Genomic DNA, 24197 nt, shown 5'->3' with positions numbered 1-24197 from the left:
GCTCATGCAGTATCATAGAAGGTCTACATACATGCGGGTTGGAGAATATGACTGCCACATATATATATACATGACTTTTACAAGACCTGTGTTATTGTGTTTTCTTTTGTTTTAAAAATCTAGACATTTTAGCATGTTAAATTTGGATCAGACATGTGTGGGTCATGACATGTGTACACTGGGTTGCTGAGGTATGGGCACGGGATCGAAATAGACCCATGGGGTGTTGCAAGAGCACCCAAATTAAAAAACTAAGATTCATAAACACATAATCACATTTGAAGGGCCCGATTTGTTTAGAGGTATCGAGGCACACTGAATGAGTTTATTTAATAAGTAAACAATATTTTATCCACTATTGTGAGTGGGTTGGTTGGAGAACCGCGTCAAATAAGGCAATGTGGTAGGCTACCCGGTGTGGGTACCTAGACTATTAAGCCATCAATTCAATATCAAATTGTGCATACGTGAGGTAAGTTAATTAAACTTTGAAAGAAGAGAAAAATATGTATAACATAACAATAACATATAACACATTCATCTTTGGGATTACCTAGGAGAGGGTAAGTGGTACAAAACTCCGGGGACATTCTGGTTTTGCTCCGAGTGGCAATGACTCAATTGGTCCCCAGTCCTCGGAGTTAGGAGGCTAGACTACCAATTTTGTCCTAAGTGGTAAATCCATGTTCTACTGCAGAAGTTTAGGATGCATCCTGTTTTAGGTTTAGCTTCTTAGGTTTTCTCTCTCAATCTTTGTGCCACCCCTTTGGATTTCAGTTTCAGTTTGATTACTCGAGTTATTAAAATACTTGGAATAATGAACTCCTAAGTAGTCTCTTTTGTTACGATTACAGTGGCTCTACGTGCACCCGCAAGGTAAATAACAAGAGAAACAATTATTAAATTTGAATTAAGTGATTTTTATATGTGATTGAATTAATTTACACTCTACTAATGTGATTGTTGTTTATCAAGCTTATACTTGTTTGGATGTTAGTGAATGGATGCTTCTTGTGGTGAGTTTCTTGAACTGATTTATGTTAGATGTAGAAATGTATTGCATATGACCGATGTATGATTGTATATTGGTGCATACTTGTTATTGAGTACACACCTATTCCTTCGTTGTTCCTACTGCGGGCTGGTTATAGTCTGACCCTACTATTTAAACATTTCAGGTGAGGAATAGATGGTGGAGAGCAGTTGCGGGATGCTTTAGGAGCCTTGATGCATGAATGTTTTATATTCCCAGGACAACTTTTAGATAGTTTAATTATTTTCATTTAGACTCGTGTAATGAACTTATAATTTTAATTGTTGCTAGACTTTATGAAATATGTGGAATGATATCTTTAGTATTAATGCCTGTAATGTGCCTGAAATGTTTGACCCAAAGCGAACTTATTATTTCCGTTGTGTTTAAAAAAAAGTCACAATTTTGGGTTAAAGTTTTAAGGCATTACAAGTCAGATTGGGCTCCCGCCAAGACATGGGTCGGACCCTAATTGGGCCAATCCAGCCTGACCCGATGGCCACCCCTAAACATAAGGAGAAGAAAAGAATAAAGAAAGAAAGAAAGAAAAGAGAAAAAGAAGAAGAAATGGTAGAGAAGAAGAAAAAAAAAGGCCAAATGGAGGCTTTGATGCAATTTGACCACCTATGTGTCAGGCATATGCCTCAAACTTGAGGCACGCCTCTGGGAAAAAGTGTTCCTCGAGTCCTATGTAGTGCACACCTCACCATATTCCGCTTTATGCATGCACCTCTACGCCTTGCCTCGAGGTGCACTTTTAACAACACTGATCGGAATTAAAAGCACAAAAATAACCCAAGAAATTGCATTGATGACGTATTGCCAAGACATATATTTGGTTTAGGAGAAGGCCACCATTTATGAGTTAAATATTATATATATGGGCTTTATACATGGATACAAGACACAAAATAGACAAGCTTTATATGGCATTGGAGTTTTTGTGAACGTAGGAGACAAGAACACGCCCGTACGTCAAATGCGTGATCATGTAAATTTAAAAAAAAAAAAAAAGCTAATCAATAAAGCATGAATCTTAAGTCCAAATTCTTAAATTATACATATATAAACTACATTATAAATTTATAATATATATATATATTCCACAGCATCGTCTAATCAATATGAACCACAGTCACATATATCAATCTTGGCTATACCTCAGCAAGGCAAAATCTTGGGATACTATACTTTTACAAGAAATCTCAAGAAAAATATCTCAGCGCTTAAAAATTTTAAGATATGAAAAAAATGCAATAAACAAGAAATAGGTTCCAATAATTAACTTTTTGCAAAGAGGTGAAAAGGATAATTAAAGTTTTTAAATATGAAAAATATAAAAAGAGGAAAAATGATGTCTAAAATATAAAAAGAAAATGCACGCAAGCATGCAGAGAGCAATGCCCCCTAAGTCACTAAGCTATGCATGTATTCCTATATAGCATATTTAATAGGCCAGAACTTGATAAGCTCATGATCATCTAAACGGACTATATTTGTGAGTCAAACCCGTATGCGTCCACGATTTCTTGAAATGCATGTGTAAAGTGGTTGGTTCTGAAATATGTTGGTGGTGATTCTGCCGCATCCATGACATGAAATATTGTCCCCACTTGTGAATTGCTATCAATAGTAGCACGTTGTAATGCTTCTTGAATCTGTTAACAGGAAGATACCTTGCACATTAAAATTAGGGCTATGAAGAAAATGTTTCATGCAAATATGCACCTTGCAGCATGCTAATTGCAAGTTTACAAAAGAATCTGTATGACCTGATGACACTACTGCAAACAGAGAATCACCTGAGCTTTTGCAAATAGAGGACACCAACCCTCACCAACAAGACATTTCTTAGTGACATCAAAGTTGAGCATATTCAGTGTGTCATATACAGCTTTCTCTTTTTTTACCTGAAAAAAGATGATCCACATTGCCATAAGCTTGACTCACCAGACAAAAGAATGGATAATGTTCTCATTATGCCATTAAATGACATTTTCGAAACATGATTTGCCAATTTACCTAATGCATAAGTCAAATTGCAAACTGAGTTTCTTTAGGACAGAAACTTCAAATATGTAATTAATATATCTGTCCTCACACAGTGGCTAATCAACATAACAGAGTTGCTTACCAGAAGGGTCCATGTTTTTAGATTGTATCCAATGGATGTGAGAGCCTTGTTTCTATGACGAGTCCCAGCATCTAAAGTAGCATCCAGTTCAGAAAGCCTAGCTAACACCTGCAACAAGGATTTGTTCCAGAATCACAATATTAAAATCCTAAGCTTATCATAGAAACACAATAAATTTACAATGTTAATTATAAAGTACGAATCACAGGATAGGCTACTGCTTTCTAGATGGGCATATCGAAGAGTGGAAAAGTATCCACAATTGTTGTTGGCGGTGATGTATTGTAATAACCGGAATTTTTTTGTATTTCCCTTTATAAAATAATGTGAAATGTGCGAATGGGCCTAGGATCCGTATTTCGGATCCAGGACCCATAAGGGGCCATATATATGTAGTTAATATCATATATATATATATATATAAAAAGAAATAATACATATAAAAGTTAGTGCGGGGATCCACAGTTGGATCCATTTGGATCCAACCTGTGGATCCACATTTCAAGTAAGTCATGGATCCAATTCACGGACCCAAATCGGCAAAGGGTCCATTGGCCCTGATAGTGATAGGATCCCCGGTCTCGGTCCCGGACCCGGGCCACGCCTCCCCCTTAGCAGGTAAGTAACGAAAAAAAAAAGGGAACTCTTAGACCCGGGTCGGACCCGACCTGGATCCGTAACCCGGTAGGGTTTTAAAAAAAAAAAAAACCGATATCGGGCTGCTGCTTTTAAAAGGGGGAAAGAAAGGCAAGAATCGGGCCTAGGGCACGATTCCTGCTGTTACCAGAAGGGAGGAAGGGGGTCGGTTATGGCAGGCATAACCGAAACCCGCGCCTCTCGGCAAGAGGGGGGGGGGGGGGGGGGGTCTCACCCTCTTCCCTCGTCTCTCTCTCTCTCTCTCTCTCTCTCTCTCTCTCTCTCTCTCTCGTGTGGGCGTGCATCAGAGTGGTGGAGGTCGCCGGAAAGCCGCAGCCACCAGCAGCTGCCATAGGCTACGGCAGATACCCTGTCACGGCAGCAGCAAGGGACGACTTCAGCCGACCCTTCTCTCGCAACGATTGAACCTGCCGATCGCCGGAGATTTCGCCAAAGAGGTACGGGTTTCTCTCTTGCTTCAGATGAGAAAGAGAACATGGATTTGATTTCTATGTAGTGTTTTTTTTTTAAAAAAAATCCATGGGAAAAGGGTAAATCTAGTTATTTACCCTAAAATACACGGATGGGGTTTTGTAAGGCGTGTGTTCACGGTGGTATTTTCGATTTTATGTACCTAGCAATAAAAAAAAATTTGTGTATGTCATTTTTACTCCAAAACAGAATTTTATTGCATAGAAAATATGGTTTATTATGTGTTTGTTGATAATTTTGGTTTTCAGAAATATCCTGTTGAAGGACACTTGAATGATGTTGTTTTGTTTGTGTAAGCATGAATCATGGATGAAACTTTGATTATGCTTGTGTTCTTGTTCTGAGCATATGAATAATAATCATGCAGAAAGCATACCCATCTAGGAAAAACCAAAACTTTAGGTTCATGCATGCTGAATATGCATATTATGTGAGGTTGCAGCGTGTTTCAAATTCCAGTATTTCGAATATGTTCATAAACATGTGCTGGCCTGCTGGTAACATGCCCCAACTCTTCTTTTGTGCTACACGGCCCAGTCGAGTGGGCTCAGCTGGCCTGACAGGCCGACTCTGGGTATGTTTGATTCCAGCCGACTGGGTCGGCTGGGCATGTGTTACAAAAAAAAAATCATTGCCAATGTGAATTGTTCAAGAAATATATACGTTTGATAGGATCCAACTTTGCCAATTAGAATTAAGACGGGTTGTCTAGTTGAAAAGGTACATCCATCCCATACCATAGATACTTTCTAAAATGTGACACCAGGGAAAGTCTGCCTGCTTTAGTAGTCACAGTCTTTGTTCAAAATTTTTTTTCCCTCATTTATTGCATCAAAAAAAGAAAACTGTGTTTGGGATAAGAGACCCAATTGTATTGGTCTTAGCCTACAATACCGAGTGAAACTCCAAGCGCCTAGCTTGAAGGTATGAATGGATCTTAGAGACCTATAGTGCATCTTTTTAATTGGATGTTTGCATTAGAAATAATATATAGTATTTAAATGATGGACATATTCTCGTGTTATTGAGAAAAAAAAAAACAAAGAAAAAAACCTTGCTTCCTATGAAATCAAATACCACACCCCATTTACAGGAAGCATCAATTAGTTTGGAGTAGGTTTATGAATCCTTCCCAGGTCTGAGTGTAGCTTCAATGCTTTTAGAAGGAGAAATCATCTTTGTATGTATCTAGCATGTGTTACCAAAAAAAAAACAATTGCTAGTATTTAAAAATATGTATATCTGTTGAGCAGTGGTGGGCCAATCAGCCCCAGCCGACAGGGTCGGCTGGGTGGGTTTGGCTGCATGCTAGACCCAGCCCACTCAGTCGGCTGGGTCATGGGTGCAGCGATTCTTTTACAAAAAGGGAAATATATATAATATGCAATTTGGAGTGGATCTATCCAAATTTTCTTTGCTCATGGGAATAAAATATGCCAAGTGTATTAGACTTAATCATATGCATACAAAGGGGTGATATTTCTTATGTGCTTAAACTTGATAAATAATCCTTGTTCGAAATTATTGTTGTGAGTGTACTTGTGCATATACACATATGGAATTTAGATGCTTTTGCAGGGCCAAAATGGCATGGTTGTTCGTATGTTTTAATTGGAACGATTCATGAATGAACTTTTGCATTTGACATGAGTATGTGCATGTCATGAAAACATTCATTTAATGTGGGTGTGTGAATTTATGCTTATGCTTATGAAATTATTGTTTTCATGCACAACTTGCATACATGAATGCGCATTGAAAAGCATGTGAAAAGAATGCATAAGTGGCATACTCTTTATGGTTTTTGCTTATGAATGCATTGATGGTCAATTGGATCATCAGGGGCTGGGTGGGCCTCGAGAACCAGTTGTTCTCTGTTTTAGTTATTTTGATGCATTACGCAAATCAGAAGTGATATTATGGTTTTCACTGCACTGTTCTTTGTTGCTACGGACTATGGTCCCGTGAAGAGCTTGGCATGCAGTTTTGCAAGCTTATGTTATTAATTTTTGCACGTTGATTTGCAAATGTAAAAAAAAAAATTTGAATTAATAACAAGATAAAAGAAAGTAAAGAACAGTGTAATTCATTTTCTCCTTGATGTCCCTACTGTAGTGTGGAAATCTTGGATGTTGCGGTTTGGGGGGAAACCGTGAGGATACAAAAACTCCGTGTGCGTTGCTGTTGCCCCTGAACTCGATATTGAGGTTCTTCTCCTGACCACGGTTTTAGGGAGAGTCCGTCACTTTTCTTGTGGGTGGTGTGTTTTGACACAGTTGTTGTTTTGGTATACTAATAAAGTGACGTCATTGGATGTTGTTTTTCATGGTGTCCCTGACTTTGGATGTTGTTTTCCAAGGTTCCGATGGATGGTGCTATTTCCTGATATCGGTTGAGGGCTAAGTTTGGAACCCGGTAATAAAATACAAATTGTGTGTGAAGCTACCCCGGAAACCCTACTTGACCTCGGGGATTGTACTCGTTTGGTGTATCCGCGGGCAATAGTAATTTAAAAAGAGGAATTTAAAGTTGTGTGCATTTAATAGGACATGCATATGGAAAGATGAGAGATTAAATGAAAGATAATAAAGGGGTTCATGCATTACACATAAATCATGCATATTCTTGCTATGCATTAGTTCATGCATGTTTACATGTTCACTTGGTTGTTATATGTTGATCATTGCATGATGTTGATCTCTTTTGCATTTAATTGCCTTATTGATTAAATTGTGATCAATGTTACTTACTTCGTGTTCCTTCAGGTTCAATGTTTAATTCTGCATGAATGGTTAATTGTCTTATGAATTGATTATAACCGTATTCCTCAAAATATTACATGGATCTTATTTATGCTCTTTTTCTTATTTGATTCATTAGGGAAACCTGTACGCAAAATTGTTCGGATTTCTGACTCTCTTCTTTTATTGGTTTTTCCCAGACACAGGTGATCAGTGAAATCGACTCGCTTCTGAGGGGATACGAGGGTCACATTTGCTTCAGACTGCTTCACTTACGGACAGAGTGGCTCTACTTTTGTTTCTTTTAGTTCTTATTTCCTGCAAGTTGTTATTTCACTTTTGACATTGAGTATGAGACTCTTATTGATTCATTAATAAAAGAGTTTAGTTGGTTGGTTATGGATGATAAATGTAAGTTTATTTGTGGTGTGTGGTTATCCAACTGAAATTGGAACTGTAGGGACCCCAGGTCTCTGGGAAGTTTTCCGCAACTCTTAGAAAAAAAAATTCTGCATTTTTCAAAGGTATGGATTGGAGTCGTTACATGTATATGGTGTAAATAGTTCCTACATGGTGCATATTATTACATTCTTGTTATTGTTTCGTTCTTTGTTTCTCTATGGGCAACTTATCTGTCTGCCTCTTGAGTTTTGGTCTTTCTGTGTCCGTTAGGTAACAGAGCACTCAGTCCTTTTACCATTTGAAACCTTCAAATATGAAACATGTGTTGCATTGGGACTTTTGAGAGCTAATGCAATCAGTTTATTAATTCTTGAGTCCTATCATTGAAATTCCATGTATTAGAGTGGTTTAGGTTTTTGTTTGTGCACTTCATTGTGGCCTTAATTGTTTGCATATTATATATGTATTTTTCTTGATGGTACCAGGATAACAACAGCTAATGGCATCAGTATTCTTGGAGATTTAAAAAAATCATCAAATAACAAAAACTTTCTGGACTTATCAACCTTCCCCCTGAAATCTAACGTTACAGTTGATATCTGTATTCAATATGATAGTACTCAGAACTATCAACATGATTCTTCCATTTGGATTCTGCTTCAAATATTTTGACAAATTAGATTGTTTACTTTATTAGCTTATTCTAGTGAAGTGGTTGGTTGGTAACAGCGTAGATGTTTTTTTGTGATTCAACAGTCAAATTGTTGTTGAATTGCAATCTTCCTTGTAGGTGATTTGATGGCCCCAATTTTCTTTGAATTGCAATACTTCAAGGTGTCTAAGTATGTTGGGGTGTGTGTGTGTGTCACTGTGTGTGTGTGTGTGTGAGAGAGAGAGAGAGAGAGAAATAATATTAGTATTGATGTAAACAATAAAAGAATAAAGACAAAAATAGATATATCTTGTGTATATTTTCCTTTCGTAAGGTAATATTATTTAATAAGCCTAATAATAAAGTAAAAACTAATCATACTCTTTTGAAATCAGGTATAACGTAACACTTGCTTTTAGTTTCACTAATTTCAGCATTTTTGCTATTATAGATTCATAGGCTCTACAAATTGAATTTATTACTTTTAACTGAGCTTTAAATTTTAGCCTTTGACTCGAGATATCATAGCACTCGTTTGTTTTATAGTCAATTAGGATTTTTTTAAATATGAATTGTATATAAAAATTATTAATCAAACAATGGCAAGATTAATCAAAGAGTTTTTTTTTAAGGCAAACTGGGGAATAACCCCCGTGTAGGATTCAAACGAGAAACTTTGGTTATGATTGTGCGACCTAATCATCCAGATATATCATTGTCCTAGCCCTAACTGACTGATTTTTCCTGATTAATCAGGATTCAATAAGGAGTTTGGCTCCCAATAATTGATGATGAAGAAGAGAGCTATTACCATTGGTAAGAGACAATTTGCCTATTTTCAAAGTTCAGTCAGCTTTCCAGATTTCCAGCTCTTTGTGTACACCACAACCCAAAAGAACCCTTATCTCATGTATTTGATGCAAACCTATATTTTAGTCTTATGTCCCTCTTGAAAAACAGATGATGAGCTTCAGGTTCATGCTAATTTATACTATATGATGATGTACTCAAATAAGTCAATGAATAATTGGCATTTCTTGAGTCCATGGCTGTTGGTATACAGAGTTATTTATACTGTAGATTGGTATCTAACAGAGAGCATCCTGATGCAGAAAAATGAGCTACCCTTTGTCTTCCATGTAGCAGCCCTAATATGGGAGCAATTCATAATGGATGTCCATGTTAGTAGCAAAATAAAACCTTGCAAGTGCGCAATGGACCATTGATTGAATAGCACTTCAGCAACTGACAAGTCCAGGTGCTTCCTTTCATATAATATGATGACATCATTTTTCCTAGTTGTGCTGTTGTTTTGCCTTCTTGTCATGTTATTACTACTTTTAGTACAGCTTTATCTATTGCTAAAATTGGATCCACTGCATCTTGTTCCTTTGTCTATACCTAGTATCTCATATTTACCCAATTCTTATTGTACAGATCTTGGCTATGACTTTCACCTCATGGTTATTCTACATAGATTCTAAGTTAACGGCAACTAGAAACAGGAAAGTGATTGGATATCTGAATATCTGTATTTAATGTTGAACTACTTTTGAGCAACATGTGATCGCCTTAATCATTTAGCAGTAACATCATAAATTATATGCCTGACACTAGCACAGACAATGCTCCCTAACATAGTCCCAAGCTTTCATTCTTCCAAGGATTTAGCAGAAAGACAAAGCAAATGCACCTCAATTCAATATTTCTACAACTCTTGGACTTTATGTATCTTCAATCAAAGTCACAGAAAAAATATGCTAACCTCATGTGTTACTTGTGTCTGCTTGTTTATCTCCTCAGGAACAGGATAACAATTTGCACCAAAAGCCTCACATATTTTCAGTATTTTTGATTTAGCCTGTTCACCAGAAAAGAAGACCACAAACACCATCTTTTCAACCTGCAGGCACAAAGAGTAAAAGTGAGGTTGATTTGTCTACATTATGAGGAATGAATTTGTACACATAGTATCAGCAGGAACCAGAAAACAACCAAGCCAATATTTCCAATGGTCCACTTGCAACTGCTTTATCTATACAACCTTGACATTGTATATACCAAATATTAAGAAAAAACGAAATGCGCTATTCTGCCACATTAGATCACCTATTGTTTCTTTTTTTCTTGATAGTCTTTTTTCTTTCCTTCAATTTTCTTGGTATAGACTAGCAATGGAAGAGCACAATATTGTTGCACCCCAAAAAAAACACTACAGAACAGGCACTAATTCTCCATGGTGGTTGAATAAATGTCCTTACAAAAGGGGAAAAGATGGCAGCAAACCATTTCAGAAGATATAGGGTCCATGATTTTCTCCTCAGCAGGAGCTTGATTGAAAAGCATATTACCCCTTGTAGCACGGAAGAGAATCCTCTCGAATCTTGAAATTTTGGACTTACAAATAATTCCACTAATAAATCTCAAACCAGCCATTTTTGAAGGTTGGGGTTGCATTTCCTGTAACCATATGTTATGAAACATTAAAAGACCTGTCATCAGAACATAGTAATTCTGAGAAAAACAGAAAGCATTTACCTGCTCAAGTAAGGATGTGTGTTCACTATAATTGTCCTTAGAAAATACATTTTCATCTAGTTCTCTCTCTTTTGCAGCCGCATGGCTTTGGGCTGAAACAAGGAAGCCACCTGCCTGGAATCAAAACATTGAGGGAGCACAGCAAGTGCAATTCAAAACAGATATTCAAAGGCATGTCTACCACAAAGTCGAGAAAAGAAAGACAACAAAAGATCAATCTGAGGTTTATCACCCTGCTAGTGCTATGCAACAAACCAGCCCAAATGGTGACAAGTTGATAAAATTGGATAAATAAAAAATAAATATCTCAAATTAGAAAATGGATATTAAAAGACATTTGCTGAAGCTAAAGCAATGAAGACTGGTTTTTATAGGCCATCTTCACAATGATCTAGGACTCTAAGCCTCCTAATTCATTTCTGTTCAATCTCACCAAGAGACCAGGTTTCCATTTTCACACCCAAGTTAACATTATATGCTTCTAGCAGGAATCTTATTAAAAATGGAAGCATTACATATCTATCATTATTTGGTTACCATATTCACTTCTTTGAGCACCTATTGAATCAAGGGTATTGTTAGGAGTACATTTTGTGGGATATGTTTGTAATTTCATGAGTTTATTTGTATTATATTGTAAGGAGGGTATTTTGGTAAATCACCAAATCCTATGTAACTGCAACACTATACATAAGGATGTGCAGCCATCCCAGCAAGAGAGAATCCATTAGAGGGAGCAGCATATTCTCATTCTCTTCTCCTTCCCTTCTCATGTGCGCTTTCATTGATCAAGCTATTATGGTATCAAAGGCCTCTCTACCCAGGTACGTTCCATCAATCCAAGCTCCTCTCAATCCCTTCTCTTGTCTCTTGTTTACTCTCTTCCTTCTTCCTTGCCTTTCCTTTTATATTTTTCTATCATTCTCCCTTCTTCACATGAATCAGATCTATCATATTTTATCGATCCTCTTGTTGAGGAATGTACTATATTGTATCTCTATGTGCTGCCCCTTCTTGTATATTTCATTATTTATAGGGTCATTCTTGTACTTTTAAAATTTCTGTTGTAAGAGTCAAGCTAGAAGTCTATTTCTGTCCCTTTTCTAATAGTTTGTTAGTGAAGGGGGGTAGACCTTACATTGTTGCAACTCTTTCATTTGCCAAGGAATGAAGTTTCTCTCTCTCTCTCTCTCTCTCTCTCTCTCTCTCTCTCTCTCTCTCTCATGGTTAGAACCTTATTGCTTTGAGTTTGATATGGTATCAGAGTCATACCCAACCCTAAAGAGAGGTATTTGGTGTTCATCTGGAAGGAAAGAGGAAGAAGAAACTCTATTCTGGTGCATCGGGTGTGTGCCTCGTTTTGCATGCCCTAAGAAGGACGTTTGTACATTTGATGCAGTTTGATTCGATTGAATTGGGGCTTTGCTAGATCTTGATTTTAGATGATTTTTAAATCAATAATTATTTCGGACAGAAGTATATTCGATTTTATATAGATTTTTTCTGATTTTCTGAATAGTGACGTGAACAGTGTTCAGATTTGAGAAATCGGCTTTTATAGATCTCATAAAGGGTTTTCGATGACCTAAAATGGATGTATCCTGGTCATTTTTATGTGCGGAGACTATTGTATAAGGTCTGGGTATGAGATTTGTTGATTTGGTGAAGTTTTGTGTCTTTCTGTCTGATAGTAAGCAGTAACTTTATTTTTGCCCATATAATGGTGTTTCAATGATTCTTTCATGATCAACGGTTTTCAATGACCCAAAATGGATGTATCATGGCCGTTTTTATGGTCTAGGTGTGAGATTTGTTGATTTGGTGAAGTTTTGGGTCCCTTATAGTAGATGATATCTTTGATTTTGCCCATATAGTGGTGTGTCAACTGCTATTTTAGCATCAGACTTGCTTGTTATTGCATTGCACCAAGATTGGTGGTTGTATTCTTGATATCAGTAGTTCTTTGCCTGAGTTTGTGGTGTTTGGGTACTTGCTTACTGAACTTCCTGAAGTTTCTATATCGGTTGCACAACGTGTGGGTGCAGAGGTTTAGTTAGGTGGTTCTTTTCATGTTGGGACTGCATATTACTTGTTTTTATCTCTTCGTTGTTGTGGATTGCCTTCTTTGTGCAGGGTCATTGTAGTTCAAAGGTTGGTGTACAGTTTGGAGTACTCTTGAGTAGTAGACTATGTCACATGGGTGCGGGTGAGGGTGCGGGTGCGTCACTTTCAAAAAACCTAGGTGCGGGGGTGCGGCAAAAATATAAAAGACATAAATGACCCTGGGTGCGTTGACTGCACCCAGGGTCAGGTTGACCGCATCGGGTGCGGGTGCGGCACCTAGTTGGAGAATCCCTGTGACATATAGGGCAAAAAAATTTTCTTGGCAAATTTTTTTTAAGCCCGAGAATTGGACCAAAATGACCCTAGGTGCATTGACCGCACCCAGGGTCGGGTTGACCGCACCCGCGTCGAGTCGTGTCGACGAGGGTGCAACACCTGCTAGCCGAATCCCTGTGACATAGGTAGTAGACTTGGATTGTTTGGATCTCTTTGGATAATGTATGGGCAGCTATGTCACATGGGTGCGAGGATGCGGCACTTCCAAAAAACCCGGGTGCGGGGGTGCGGCAAAAATATAAAAAATTATATATATATATATATATATATATATATATATATATATATATAAAGTCCAAAAGTTGGACATAAATGACCCTAGGTGCGTTGACTGCACCCAAGGCCAGGTTGATCGCATCGGGTGCGGGGTGCGACGCCTAGTTGGAGAATCCTCGTGACATATAGGGCAAAAAAAATTTTCTTGGCAAAAAAAAAATTTAAGACCTAAAAATTGGACCAAAATGACCCTGGGTGCATTGACCGCACCCTGGGTCGAGTTGACTGCACCCGCGTCGCGTCGACGCAGGTGCGGCACCCTGCTAGCCGAATCCCTGTGACATAGATGGGTAGTCTTTTTGTAAAATCGTGTGTTTTTTCATGGGTTTTAAATTCGAAAATTCTGAAATTTTGGTTAAGTACTTTATTGAATATGATAAATATCATGGAAAATATCCTTTAAAATAGGTAACGTCAATTGGGTCGGGGCATGGCCCAGGACCCACTGACAAGGCCAAAATGAGATGATTAATAATTATAAAACTTTTCATTTTTAACCTTCAAATTCAAGCGAAATTCAGGCGAAATTCGAAGGCGAAAATCAGGTAAATATACCATTAGATGTGTCTCGCAATTCTGAGAACATTGGTATTTTGTTTTTCTGAAATGGGGTTACGGTTGGCCCAAAAATTGCGCTTTTCAAAAATGACTTGCCTCTATTTTTACCATTTTCTTAAATGGATCAGATCTGATTTGCTTGATCCAAGTTGATATGGATCTGAACCCAGTCCAAGACCCATAATAAATTTCATCGTCAATATAAAATACTCATACAAATATATGAGGGAGTTCGGTAAAAGTTATGTCTTGGTACGAGTGGGGATAGCATTTCTTTTCTGCATGTCCATGGAGTTTTGAAAAATTCAAACATCTCTGAGAAGAGATAGATATAGAGGTAGGAATTTGTCAAGTTCCAGATGAGAAGATATGGTCTTCGGAAGTCGAAAGAGGATTTACGTCCTGACAGGCATCCTGTATTTCGAGTGTACTATGTTGACGATTTTAGTTCTCTTAATATGTATTGTGGTTATGGATGAAAATTTTATGTGTTAGATTACATATTAAGGAAGTTCCAATAAAATTTTGGTATACAAATTCTTTACAGTCTGTGAGTTAAAAATCACGAAAGTTGGCTCAAAAACCTGAAAATTTTTGCATTCATGTTTGTCCAAGAACCTGAACAAACTGTGGTCCATGAAGTTTAATTCATGGCTCCAATAGAGTTTGCACCTAATCTCAGTGAGAGATTGTTCCAGACATATTCCTCTATTTGCAATAATTTTTACAAAAAAAGTTAGTTTTGTAAAGATGTTGAATCAATACTTCTTTGGAGGGGCAGAACCGAATAGGTTCGTCCAGAAGCAGGAAAATTAGTTTCAGTAAAATAATTATTTCTCCATGCTCTAAACTCCAAATGAAGCATTGTTTGTGGCTAGGTTTAGCTAACACATCCGTGTATGCACTGTTAAAATTTCAGTTTTTTTCTCACAATAATTTGATCGAAACAGAATTTACACCGACTGATAAAATTCAGTCTCTACAGTTCCAAGTTGCAACTCTTGTGCTCATGTTGTCTGGGTTCCGAAAGTGAACCAGTTGGGATATGGTTTAGTTCCAGAACTGAATCAAATGAATACATGAATGGTTGAATATTAATAATGTATTGTTATTGGTGTTTATAATATGCACTTGAAGATTATGCAGGATTTTAGGTTATGATGATTAACATGAATTGATATACTAGATACACTTGTATGGAATAGCATGTTTATAGTATACATGCGATATGTTTCAATAAATATAGGGCTAATGACATGTAGTAAGTCTGCATATAGTGTATATAGGGTTCTATTTGCATAAGTGTTTTGAAATATAGCATGGGGCCATGTGATTGTTGCATATGATATCCAATGTGCATATAATAATGGTTAAGTGCAGTAGGGCATGATTGTGTACAGAATTTGACATGTGTATGTGTGTGTATAATAACAAACATGCATTTGGTTTTGAAAGTATGGACCTAAGACACACAGTGTAGGGTGGACAACTCAACTGAATTGAGCTATTGCCTTAATAAAGAGAACCCTGAGGGCGATTTTCGAGTGAAATTAGTCGCTGAAATCGTGGGACGGTGGATCACATTGCGGTTCTGGGCGGAATTAGTCGTTGAACTTGTGTGAACGGACTTTCCTGACCTGCATTAGAGTGGGCAGCAGTACAACTTGTGTAGACTCTATTTTATTTTGTGGGCGGAAGGTCTCACTGATACCCAGTCCACGGGATTAGGGAGGCGGACTACCTAAGCTTGTCTTAGGTGGTATGTCCATGTCTCTGCAGAGTAAGGATCGATCATATTTATAGTCACAAGTGAGTTTCTCTCGATGTTGGATCGCTCCCAGGTATTTTTAGCTAAGTTGGTCACTCGGTTTTAATTAAAACGCATTGAATAATATATCCCGAGTGATTTGGACTGGGTTATGTGACTTTTAGGCATACCCATTGAGTCGTTAAAAGTCAAATAATGCATTAATTGAATAGGTACACTTTATAACTATTGCATGCATGTTCATAGTTGCAATTGTGTCTAAAGCATGCTCTTGATTATGTGATGATTAATTGTGATATAATTGAATATTTTGTTTCCTGAAATTGTCTGTTTAATTGAATCCTTATGACTATTGATGGCATATGAATGTATGCTTTGTGTTATGTATATATGCTTTATTGATGTGATTCCTAAGACTATGAAAGTCTGACCCCATAAATTTTAAAAATGACAGATACAGATAGTTGAGCTGGAGCAGTTACGGGATGTTGAGGAGGTGCCATGTGAATCAACTATTGATCCGGAGGTGCCATGTGAATCAACTATTGATCCCTGAAAGACGTTTTGGGACTTTTCTAATTATTTATTTCAGTTAATTAACACTTTTAAATATTTGATTTATTGAATGAATGGATTGAATTGGTTTGGTAGACGTTTTAACATACCTGTAACTCGTGGTTCCCTTCAAATATCTAATGATGTGAAGCACAAGACTCATATGAACGGTCGTAGGAGCGTGCTGAAACTGACTGGCGATGTGTATAGCATGTGACAAATCAGGTCGAGTAATGCTAAGATACATTAAAGAACCTACCTACTGCCGGTAAGGAGTAAGATCGGTTAGAGGAACACCGTCGTCAATCTTCATTTTAGCTCCCACAACTTCAGAAGTTTCGCATACTTTGTCATCAAAAATTCCTGATCTGTCAATAATCTCACAGGCAAGTTTAGACTGAGATAGAAAATAACCACGTTGTGAATAGGCAACCTCAATTCCAAGAAAATATGTCAGAAAACCCAAGTCTGACATCTCAAATTTTGAAGTCTAGACGGACTTAATACCCTTGACTCCTTGAATATCGTCACCTGTAATTAACATATCATCAACATAAAGTAATAATATCACAATCCCTGCATTAGATTTTCTAGTAAATAGGGCAGTGTCAGTATAACATGAGGAGAAACCATTTTTCAGCATTATACTGGTAAATCTGTCATACCAGGCTTTGGGGGCCTGTTTCAAACCATAGAGAGTCTTTCGAAGATGAAGAACTTTATCTTTAGGAATCTTCATGCCTGGTGGAGCATCCATATACACTTTTTCATGAAGATCACCATTTAAAAAAGCATTTTTCACATTCATTTGAAAAATGTTCCAATTTTTAATAGATGCAATAGTAATAAGACATCTAACTGTAACCATTCGGGCTACAGGAGCAAAAGTTTCTTCATAATCAATTCTATACTCTTGCCCATACCCTTTAGCAACTAAGCGAGCTTTATATCTTTCCAAAGATCCGTCGCTCTTAGTTTTAACCTTAAAAACTCATCGACAACCTATAGTTTTTTTTCCTATGGGTAGAGTTTGGAAATCCCAAGTTTCAGCCTTTTTAAGAGCATTAAGCTCATTTTGCATAGCTTCTTGCCATTCTAAACATTTTTTAGTTTCTTCAAAATTCCTTGGCTCAAAATAGGAGTGAATGGCACTAAGACAAGCCCTATACCGGGGTGAGAAAGAATCAAAAGAAACAAAGTGAGTTGGAGGTCTCCTATTCCTCTCAGATCTTCGGTGATCGGGGGTAGGAACAAGCTCACTATATTGGTTCATAGCACTTCTAAAGGTGTCTTGATTTCTACGATAGTAGGTTATTGGATCACTTGAAATTCTACTTTCTTGTTGATTGAGTGAGTTATGTTCACCAATATCACCATCATTTTCCTCCTCATGATTTGATGATACATCATCATCACTAGATATATCATCATTGTTAGACAATAAGTCAAAAAGGAAGGAGTAATCAAAATTTTCTTGTTGAGAAACATTTTTTTCAAAGCCACTTTCATTTTCTAAAAAGGTTACATTTTTAGAAACATATAACTTATCATCTCGAAGGTCATAACAACGAAACCCTTTTTGAGTTTCGGAATATCCAAGAAAGGCGATAGCCTTGGGAAAGAGTTTGTCATTCTTATCCGTAAGTATAAAACACTTACACCCAAAAACTCGTAATCTATTATAATCAGGTTCAAGCTTATACAAAATCTCAAAAGGGGATATTTTTCCTAATATTCTAGATGGTAAGCGATTTATCAGATAAACAGAAGCAAGAGTTGCTTCTGCCCAAAAGTTTTTAGGATGTTTTGGGAAATAAGAAGGGTCCTAGTAGTCTCAATGATGTGCCTATGTTTTCTTTCGGTCAACCCATTCTGTTGAGAGGTTTTAGGACAAGACCTTTGGTGGACAATTCCATAATCCTCAAGATATACTTTAAATTGATTGGAGAGATAGTCCCCTCCAGAATCACTTCTAAATATATTTATATTATTGTTGAATTGATTCTTGATCATAGAATGGAAGGTTTTAAAACACGAAAAAACTTCATGTTTGAACTTGAGAAAATAAATCCACGAATATCTGGAAAAATCATCCACAAAAATGACATAATAAGAAAAGCCGCCTTTTGAAGCAACAGGTGCGGGTCCCCAAACATCCAAATGAACAATTTCGAAAGTTTTAGAAAAGAACATAGTTCTTTGCTCAAAAGGCAAACTTTGCATTTTTCCGAGAATACAATCATTACAAGAAAAAGAACTTTTACATAGGTCTTTTGCCATACATTTATATCTTTGTTATGGGCCACATTACAAAAAGATTTTGGAACTTGAAGAAATTTCATATAGTATAAGTCCCCTTTTCTAAAGTCTTCCCCAATCAATTTCCCGGACTGGCGATCCTGTATTAAACATTTATGATAAGAGAATTTAATATCGCAACCATGATCCGAGAGTTGAGAAACAAAGAGAAGGTTTAAGTTTAGTTTAGGTATAAATCTAATTTTTGAAATAAAAAAATCTTGAATTTCAAAATTACCTATTCCTTTAATTTCAAGAGAGGTTTTATCCGCAGTGGAAACAAAAGAAGGAGAAACATTTTTTGAGTAATCGGAAAGTGAAAACATGTTTGGGGACATATGAAAAGATGCACAGGAGTCCAAAAGCCAAGAGACTTTACCTGGAAAAGATGAAGTAGACACGGCGGCACAGGAGGTAACTCCCTTGAGAAGAGGTTGAAGGGCTTCCACTATTTGATTTAAAGAGAGTGACCCACTTGATGATGCCTCCTCCTTTTGTGGTACACCGGTGGTAGCCATTGCAAGAAGCTTTTTCCATTTGGGACATATGGGTTTGATATGTCCAGGTACTTTACAAAAATGACAAATAATTTTGCTACAGTCCCTTTTTCCTCTTTGCCCACCATTTTCACCTTGATTTTGTGGTTTAAAATGAGGGGGACGATAGGTTCTAACATTGTTCCCGGGTCTTGATACGGCATTGACCTCATTGCTTTCTTCATTATTACAAGGAACCAAAAAAACACTTGATCCTTGCTTACATAAAGTCATACGAGTCTCCTCACCACTCAATTTGGTGAGTACATCTTCAAAAGAGTGAGGGGTAAATGAGGATAAAAGAGAAGACCTTATTTGTTCAAATTCGGGCCTTAGCCCATTCAAAAAGTTGAAGAATCGATCTTCTTCAAGTTGCTTGTGACGGAGTTCAATTGCCTCTCCACTCCATTTTGGTTCAAGCATGGCAAGCTCATCCCAAATGGAGGAAAGATCGGCAAAATATTCCCTAATAGTCATTTCACCTTGAGTAAGAGAGAGGGCCTTCTTTTGAAGATAGTACTTATGAGATAGATCCCTTGATGTATACATTTTTTCAAGATAATGCCAAGCTTTCGATGCCTTTTTGAATTTAATAATGTTGGCATTTATCTTAGTTTCAACGGATGAAAATAACCAAGAAAGAATTTTAAAATTCTTCATTTCCCATTCATCGTGCTTCTTAGAATATTCTTCAAGAGCTTTAACCATTTCTTCTCCTTTAAGAATCTTGATTTCACTTCCGTTAACCACAGTTATTTTGAGTTCCGGTTTCGAAATTGTGCTTTGCACATAACCCCATAGCCTCTTTCCTTTTATGTGAGCCTCCATGTTTCCGGCCCAAATATGATAATTGGACCCATATAATTTGAAGCCAAGAGTGAAATGAGACTCTTTTTCGCCCATTATGAAGTAAAGAGAAAGGGAGAAATGGTGTACCAACACAATTTATCAAATGCTAGCTTGCGCAAGATTCTTCTAAAATATTTAAGAAGCAAGATTCACCACTCCAACCTCCAAAGATCCGAAGGCACGCTTTTCGAGGTACTTGAAAGAAAGAGAATCCCACAATCCTCTATCACCAACCAAGCTCTGATACAATGTAAAATCGTCTATGAAGAGACAATACGCATACAAGCATAAATACTTTATAAAAGAAGTGCACGAAGGCACTCTCACAACACTTGAACAAAATACGCAAAAAGCGTAAAAATAATAAACATGCAACAATGCATGTATTTCATAAAATGAGCAAATGCTTGAGACTCTCAAGCTTAAAGAATTACAAGGGGGAACACCCTTATTTATACAAAGTGAAAGGAGTGCAAAGGGGGGCTCCCAAAAGAGTCGTTAGGGAGCCCCCAACAGTCACATTTGTGACCGTTGGGGGCCCCCAACGACTCTATTGGGGGACCCCCAATGCACCTTTATGAAAAAATATTAAAAATAAAAAATAAAAAATAAAAAAATGAAAAATACAAAAATAAATTACAACATATTCCAAAATGGAATATGCGCAAGATTACAAGAAAAACCTTTTCGGGTAAGAAAATAAAATAAATATAAATATATATATATGTAGAGATACATATACATATAATATATTATATGTATATGTATCTCTAAGTATATAAGTATATATATTTATACTTACAACATGGTTTTGGAGATACATTTTAACACAAATAACATATGCATGTTCTAATGCATAGCATGAATATGCACGATTTATATGCAATGCATGAATCATTTATTATATTTCCTTAAGGTCTTCCTTTTCCATATGCATGCCCTATTAAATACATATAATTTAAGTTTCTCTTTTTAATTACCATTGCCCGCGGATACACCAAACGAGTAAAATCCTCAATGTCAAGTTAAGTTCTCAAGGTAGCTTAGCACACAATTTGTAATTTATTACTGGGTTTCAAACTTAGCCCTCGGCCGAATCACCATCGAAACATTAGACCTCCACATCTAATGTCGGGGACACAAGAGACACCCCACGCCCACAAGTGTCACTTCCTTGATACCAAAACAACAACAAATGTGTCAAATATACCACCCCCAGGTAAAGTGGCGGACTCTCCCTAAAACTGTGGCTAAGAGAAGGAACTTCAATATCGGGTTCATGGAACAAAATTTCAGCACACAGAGTTTTTTGTATCCTCACAGTTTCCCCAAGGCCGGTTTTCTAAGATTCTCATACTCCATATGAGATATTCCAGAACGTATATTACATTGTTCTTATTCATTATCTTTTTATTAAAAGCCAATTATTGAGTTTTGCAATTTAGCATACAAAAACAAGGCAAAAGCTCGCATCTACCCCTGCGAGAACCATCACGAGACTCCAACCCGTGGAAATACATTAAACAATGCAATATAGAACAATAATATAAAATATGATTTTTGTGATGCATTTAAACAATTAAAGAAAGAGTGAACCAAAGCTCAAGGCTCTCCAGGCCTGTGATGATTCATTTAGACCATCGATGCATCGTAAGCAAAAATCATAACAACTTGCAATGTATGCAATGAGGTCAACATGCTTCCCAATGCACATCCATTCAAACCAAATTAATGTAATGAAGTGCCGGATGAAGTCTCCAAGAGCAAAACAAGAGAGCACGCACATACACAAATAGCCACTTAATGAAGTGCCGGATGAAGTCTCCAAGAGCAAAACAAGAGAGCACGCACATACACAAATAGCCACTAATGGGCAAAAGAACAACACAACCACTTAAAGTGGTAAGGCACCCAAAAGAAGAGGAAAAATATATATTCCACTCAAAAGGCTTCAAAGAAGCATGCCTTACAATGGGGAGAAACCCCTTTATTTATAGACAAAAGAGGAGGCCTTGGAAGGGCTCCTAGAGGGACGTTGGAGCCCTTCCAACGGTCATAAATATGACCGTTGGAAGCTCCAACGTCTTCCTAGGTGGGGCCCATTCCAAGGTGGAAAAGAAAAAGAATAGAAAAAATAAAAAAGAAAGAAAAAGGAAATAAAAGAAAAAGGAGAAAAATTACAATGTGCGATAAGAAGTAAAAAGACTGTTTTACCCCTATATGGGTCTATTTACAAAAGATATAAATATATATATTTATATATGTAGATAGACACATAGACATATATATAATTAATATATATATGTGTATGTGTCGTGATCTATATATATAAATATATATATGTACAACATATTTTAACACCCCCCCTCAAACACACGGTGAGATCACCGAGAGTTTGCTAAGGAGAAAGAAGAAACGAGGCGATGGCAAAGCTTTGGTGAAGAAGTCCGCCAACTGGTACTCGGTTGGAACATAAGGCAATTGAATGGTGTCGCGCAGGAACTCATCACGAACATAATGGCAATCCATCTCAATGTGCTTTGTTCTTTCATGAAAGGTGTGATTGCTGGCAATGTAGATAGAGCTCTTGTTGTCGCAGCACAGCTTTGAGGGAGTTGAGAATGAGACTCCCATATCTTTAAGCAAACTTCTTAACCATACGATCTCCGTGGTGGTAGTGGCCATCGCACGATACTCTGCTTCAGTAGAAGAGAGTGAAACTTTCTGTTGCTTCTTACACCTCCAAGAGATAAGTGACTCTCCAAGAAACACACAATACCCTGTGGTAGAAATACGATCATCGGGGTTACCACCCCAATCAGAGTCAGTATAAGCAAGTAAAGTAAGAGGTGAAGAAGAGGGTAAGAATAATCCTTTTGTTATGGTGCCTTTCAGATATCTGATAATTCTCATGACAGCAGCCATGTGAATGGTGGAGGGAGCAGTCTGAAATTGACTTGCACTATGAACTGCATGAGAAATATCGGGCCTAGTGATGGATAAGTAAGTGAGTGACCCAATCAATTGACGATAAGGTGTGGGATCAGCTAAAGGAGTGCCATCACTAGCTCTCATCTTGGCATTGATTATTTCTGGCGTCTCCACCTTCTTGTCATCAGTCAGTCCAGATTTGTCAATAATGTCGGAGGCAAGCTTCATCTGAGAGAGGACATACCCTTTGGGAGAGTATGCAACTTCAATTCCTAAAAAATATCTTAGATAACCAAGATCAGACATATCAAAATTCTCTTTGAGAATATTCTTAATAAGGTTAATACCTTCCTTATCATTACCTGTGATAATCATGTCATCAACATATAATAACAGAATTGTAATGTGATCATTAGAATTTTTAACAAACAAAGCAGTATCAGTATAACATGAGGAGAAACCATTATCAAGAACTACTTTGCTAAAAAGATCATACCAAGCTTTAGGTGCTTGTTTAAGACCATAGAGAGCTTTATTTAACTTTAGAATATTTCCTTTACCAATTTCAAGACCTGGCGGAGGATCCATAAGCACTTCTTCATATAAATTTCCATTTAAAAAAGCATTTTTAACGTCAAGTTGATATATAGGCCATTGTTTAATGGAGGCTAAGGCAATTAAAGTTCTCACACTAGTCATCCTAGCTACGGGAGCAAAGGTTTCCTCATAATCAATTCCATATTCTTGGGCATAGCCTTTTGCAACCAAACGAGCCTTGTATCTCTCAAGAGATCCATCACACTTGGTTTTAACTTTATATACCCATCTACACCCAATTGCCTTTTTTCCTGATGGTTGGGGAATAATACTCCAAGTTTGAGCTTTGTTAAGAGCCTCTAATTCAACTTTCATTGCTTCAATCCAATGTGGATGATCTTTAGCTTCTTTAAAGGAAGTAGGCTCATGATATGAATGAATTAACATGAGACAAGCCCTATAATTAGGTGAGAAAGATTCATAAGATACAAATTTTTGTGGAGGTCTACTATTACGAGAAGATCTCCTAGGTGCATTAATAGGTTCTTCTAATGAGAGATCTTGAGAATATCTTTCAAAAGCAGGTTGATGTTCAATTCCTGACCGCCGGGTATATACATTCATTTCATTAAGATTCTCATCTTGAGAATCATTACCATGCTGAAGTATATCATTATGATGGGAGATGCCATCACAAGTATTATCGCAAGTACTTGCATCTGATGTTTCAATTCTAGGAGCAAGATCAAATAGGAAGGAATAGTCAAGGTTTTCTCTAGATGTGTGAACATCAAATCCATTTTGTTCTTCAAGAAAATTTACATTTCTTGATATATAGAGTTTATTATTTCGAGTGTCATA

General features: G+C 37.1%; 1 protein-coding gene across 3 annotated transcripts in view; it reads right to left on the bottom strand.

Moving 5' to 3' along the window:
* The window catches only part of LOC149839555 (V-type proton ATPase subunit a1-like), a 148640-nt gene that overhangs the window by 85747 nt on the left and 38696 nt on the right, over positions 1–24197 (bottom strand). For all 3 annotated transcript variants that reach the window (XR_016431331.1, XR_016431332.1, XM_090002628.1), the window contains exons 5-10: positions 10629–10742; positions 10377–10550; positions 9856–9993; positions 3168–3275; positions 2836–2943; positions 2543–2691 (exon numbers count right to left, since the gene is read on the bottom strand). Coding sequence is in view for 1 of the 3 variants with exons in the window: in XM_090002628.1 (XP_089858754.1) it covers positions 2543–2691; positions 2836–2943; positions 3168–3275; positions 9856–9993; positions 10377–10550; positions 10629–10742 (791 nt within the window). In the remaining 2 variants the exon portion in view is untranslated. The remainder of the gene's footprint in view (positions 1–2542; positions 2692–2835; positions 2944–3167; positions 3276–9855; positions 9994–10376; positions 10551–10628; positions 10743–24197) is intronic.

This window comes from Nuphar pumila, chromosome 4, assembly GCF_984573655.1.
Source record: "Nuphar pumila chromosome 4, dmNupPumi1.hap1.1, whole genome shotgun sequence".
NCBI lineage: Eukaryota > Viridiplantae > Streptophyta > Magnoliopsida > Nymphaeales > Nymphaeaceae > Nuphar > Nuphar pumila.
This window is presented reverse-complemented; position numbering and strand designations above follow the sequence as displayed.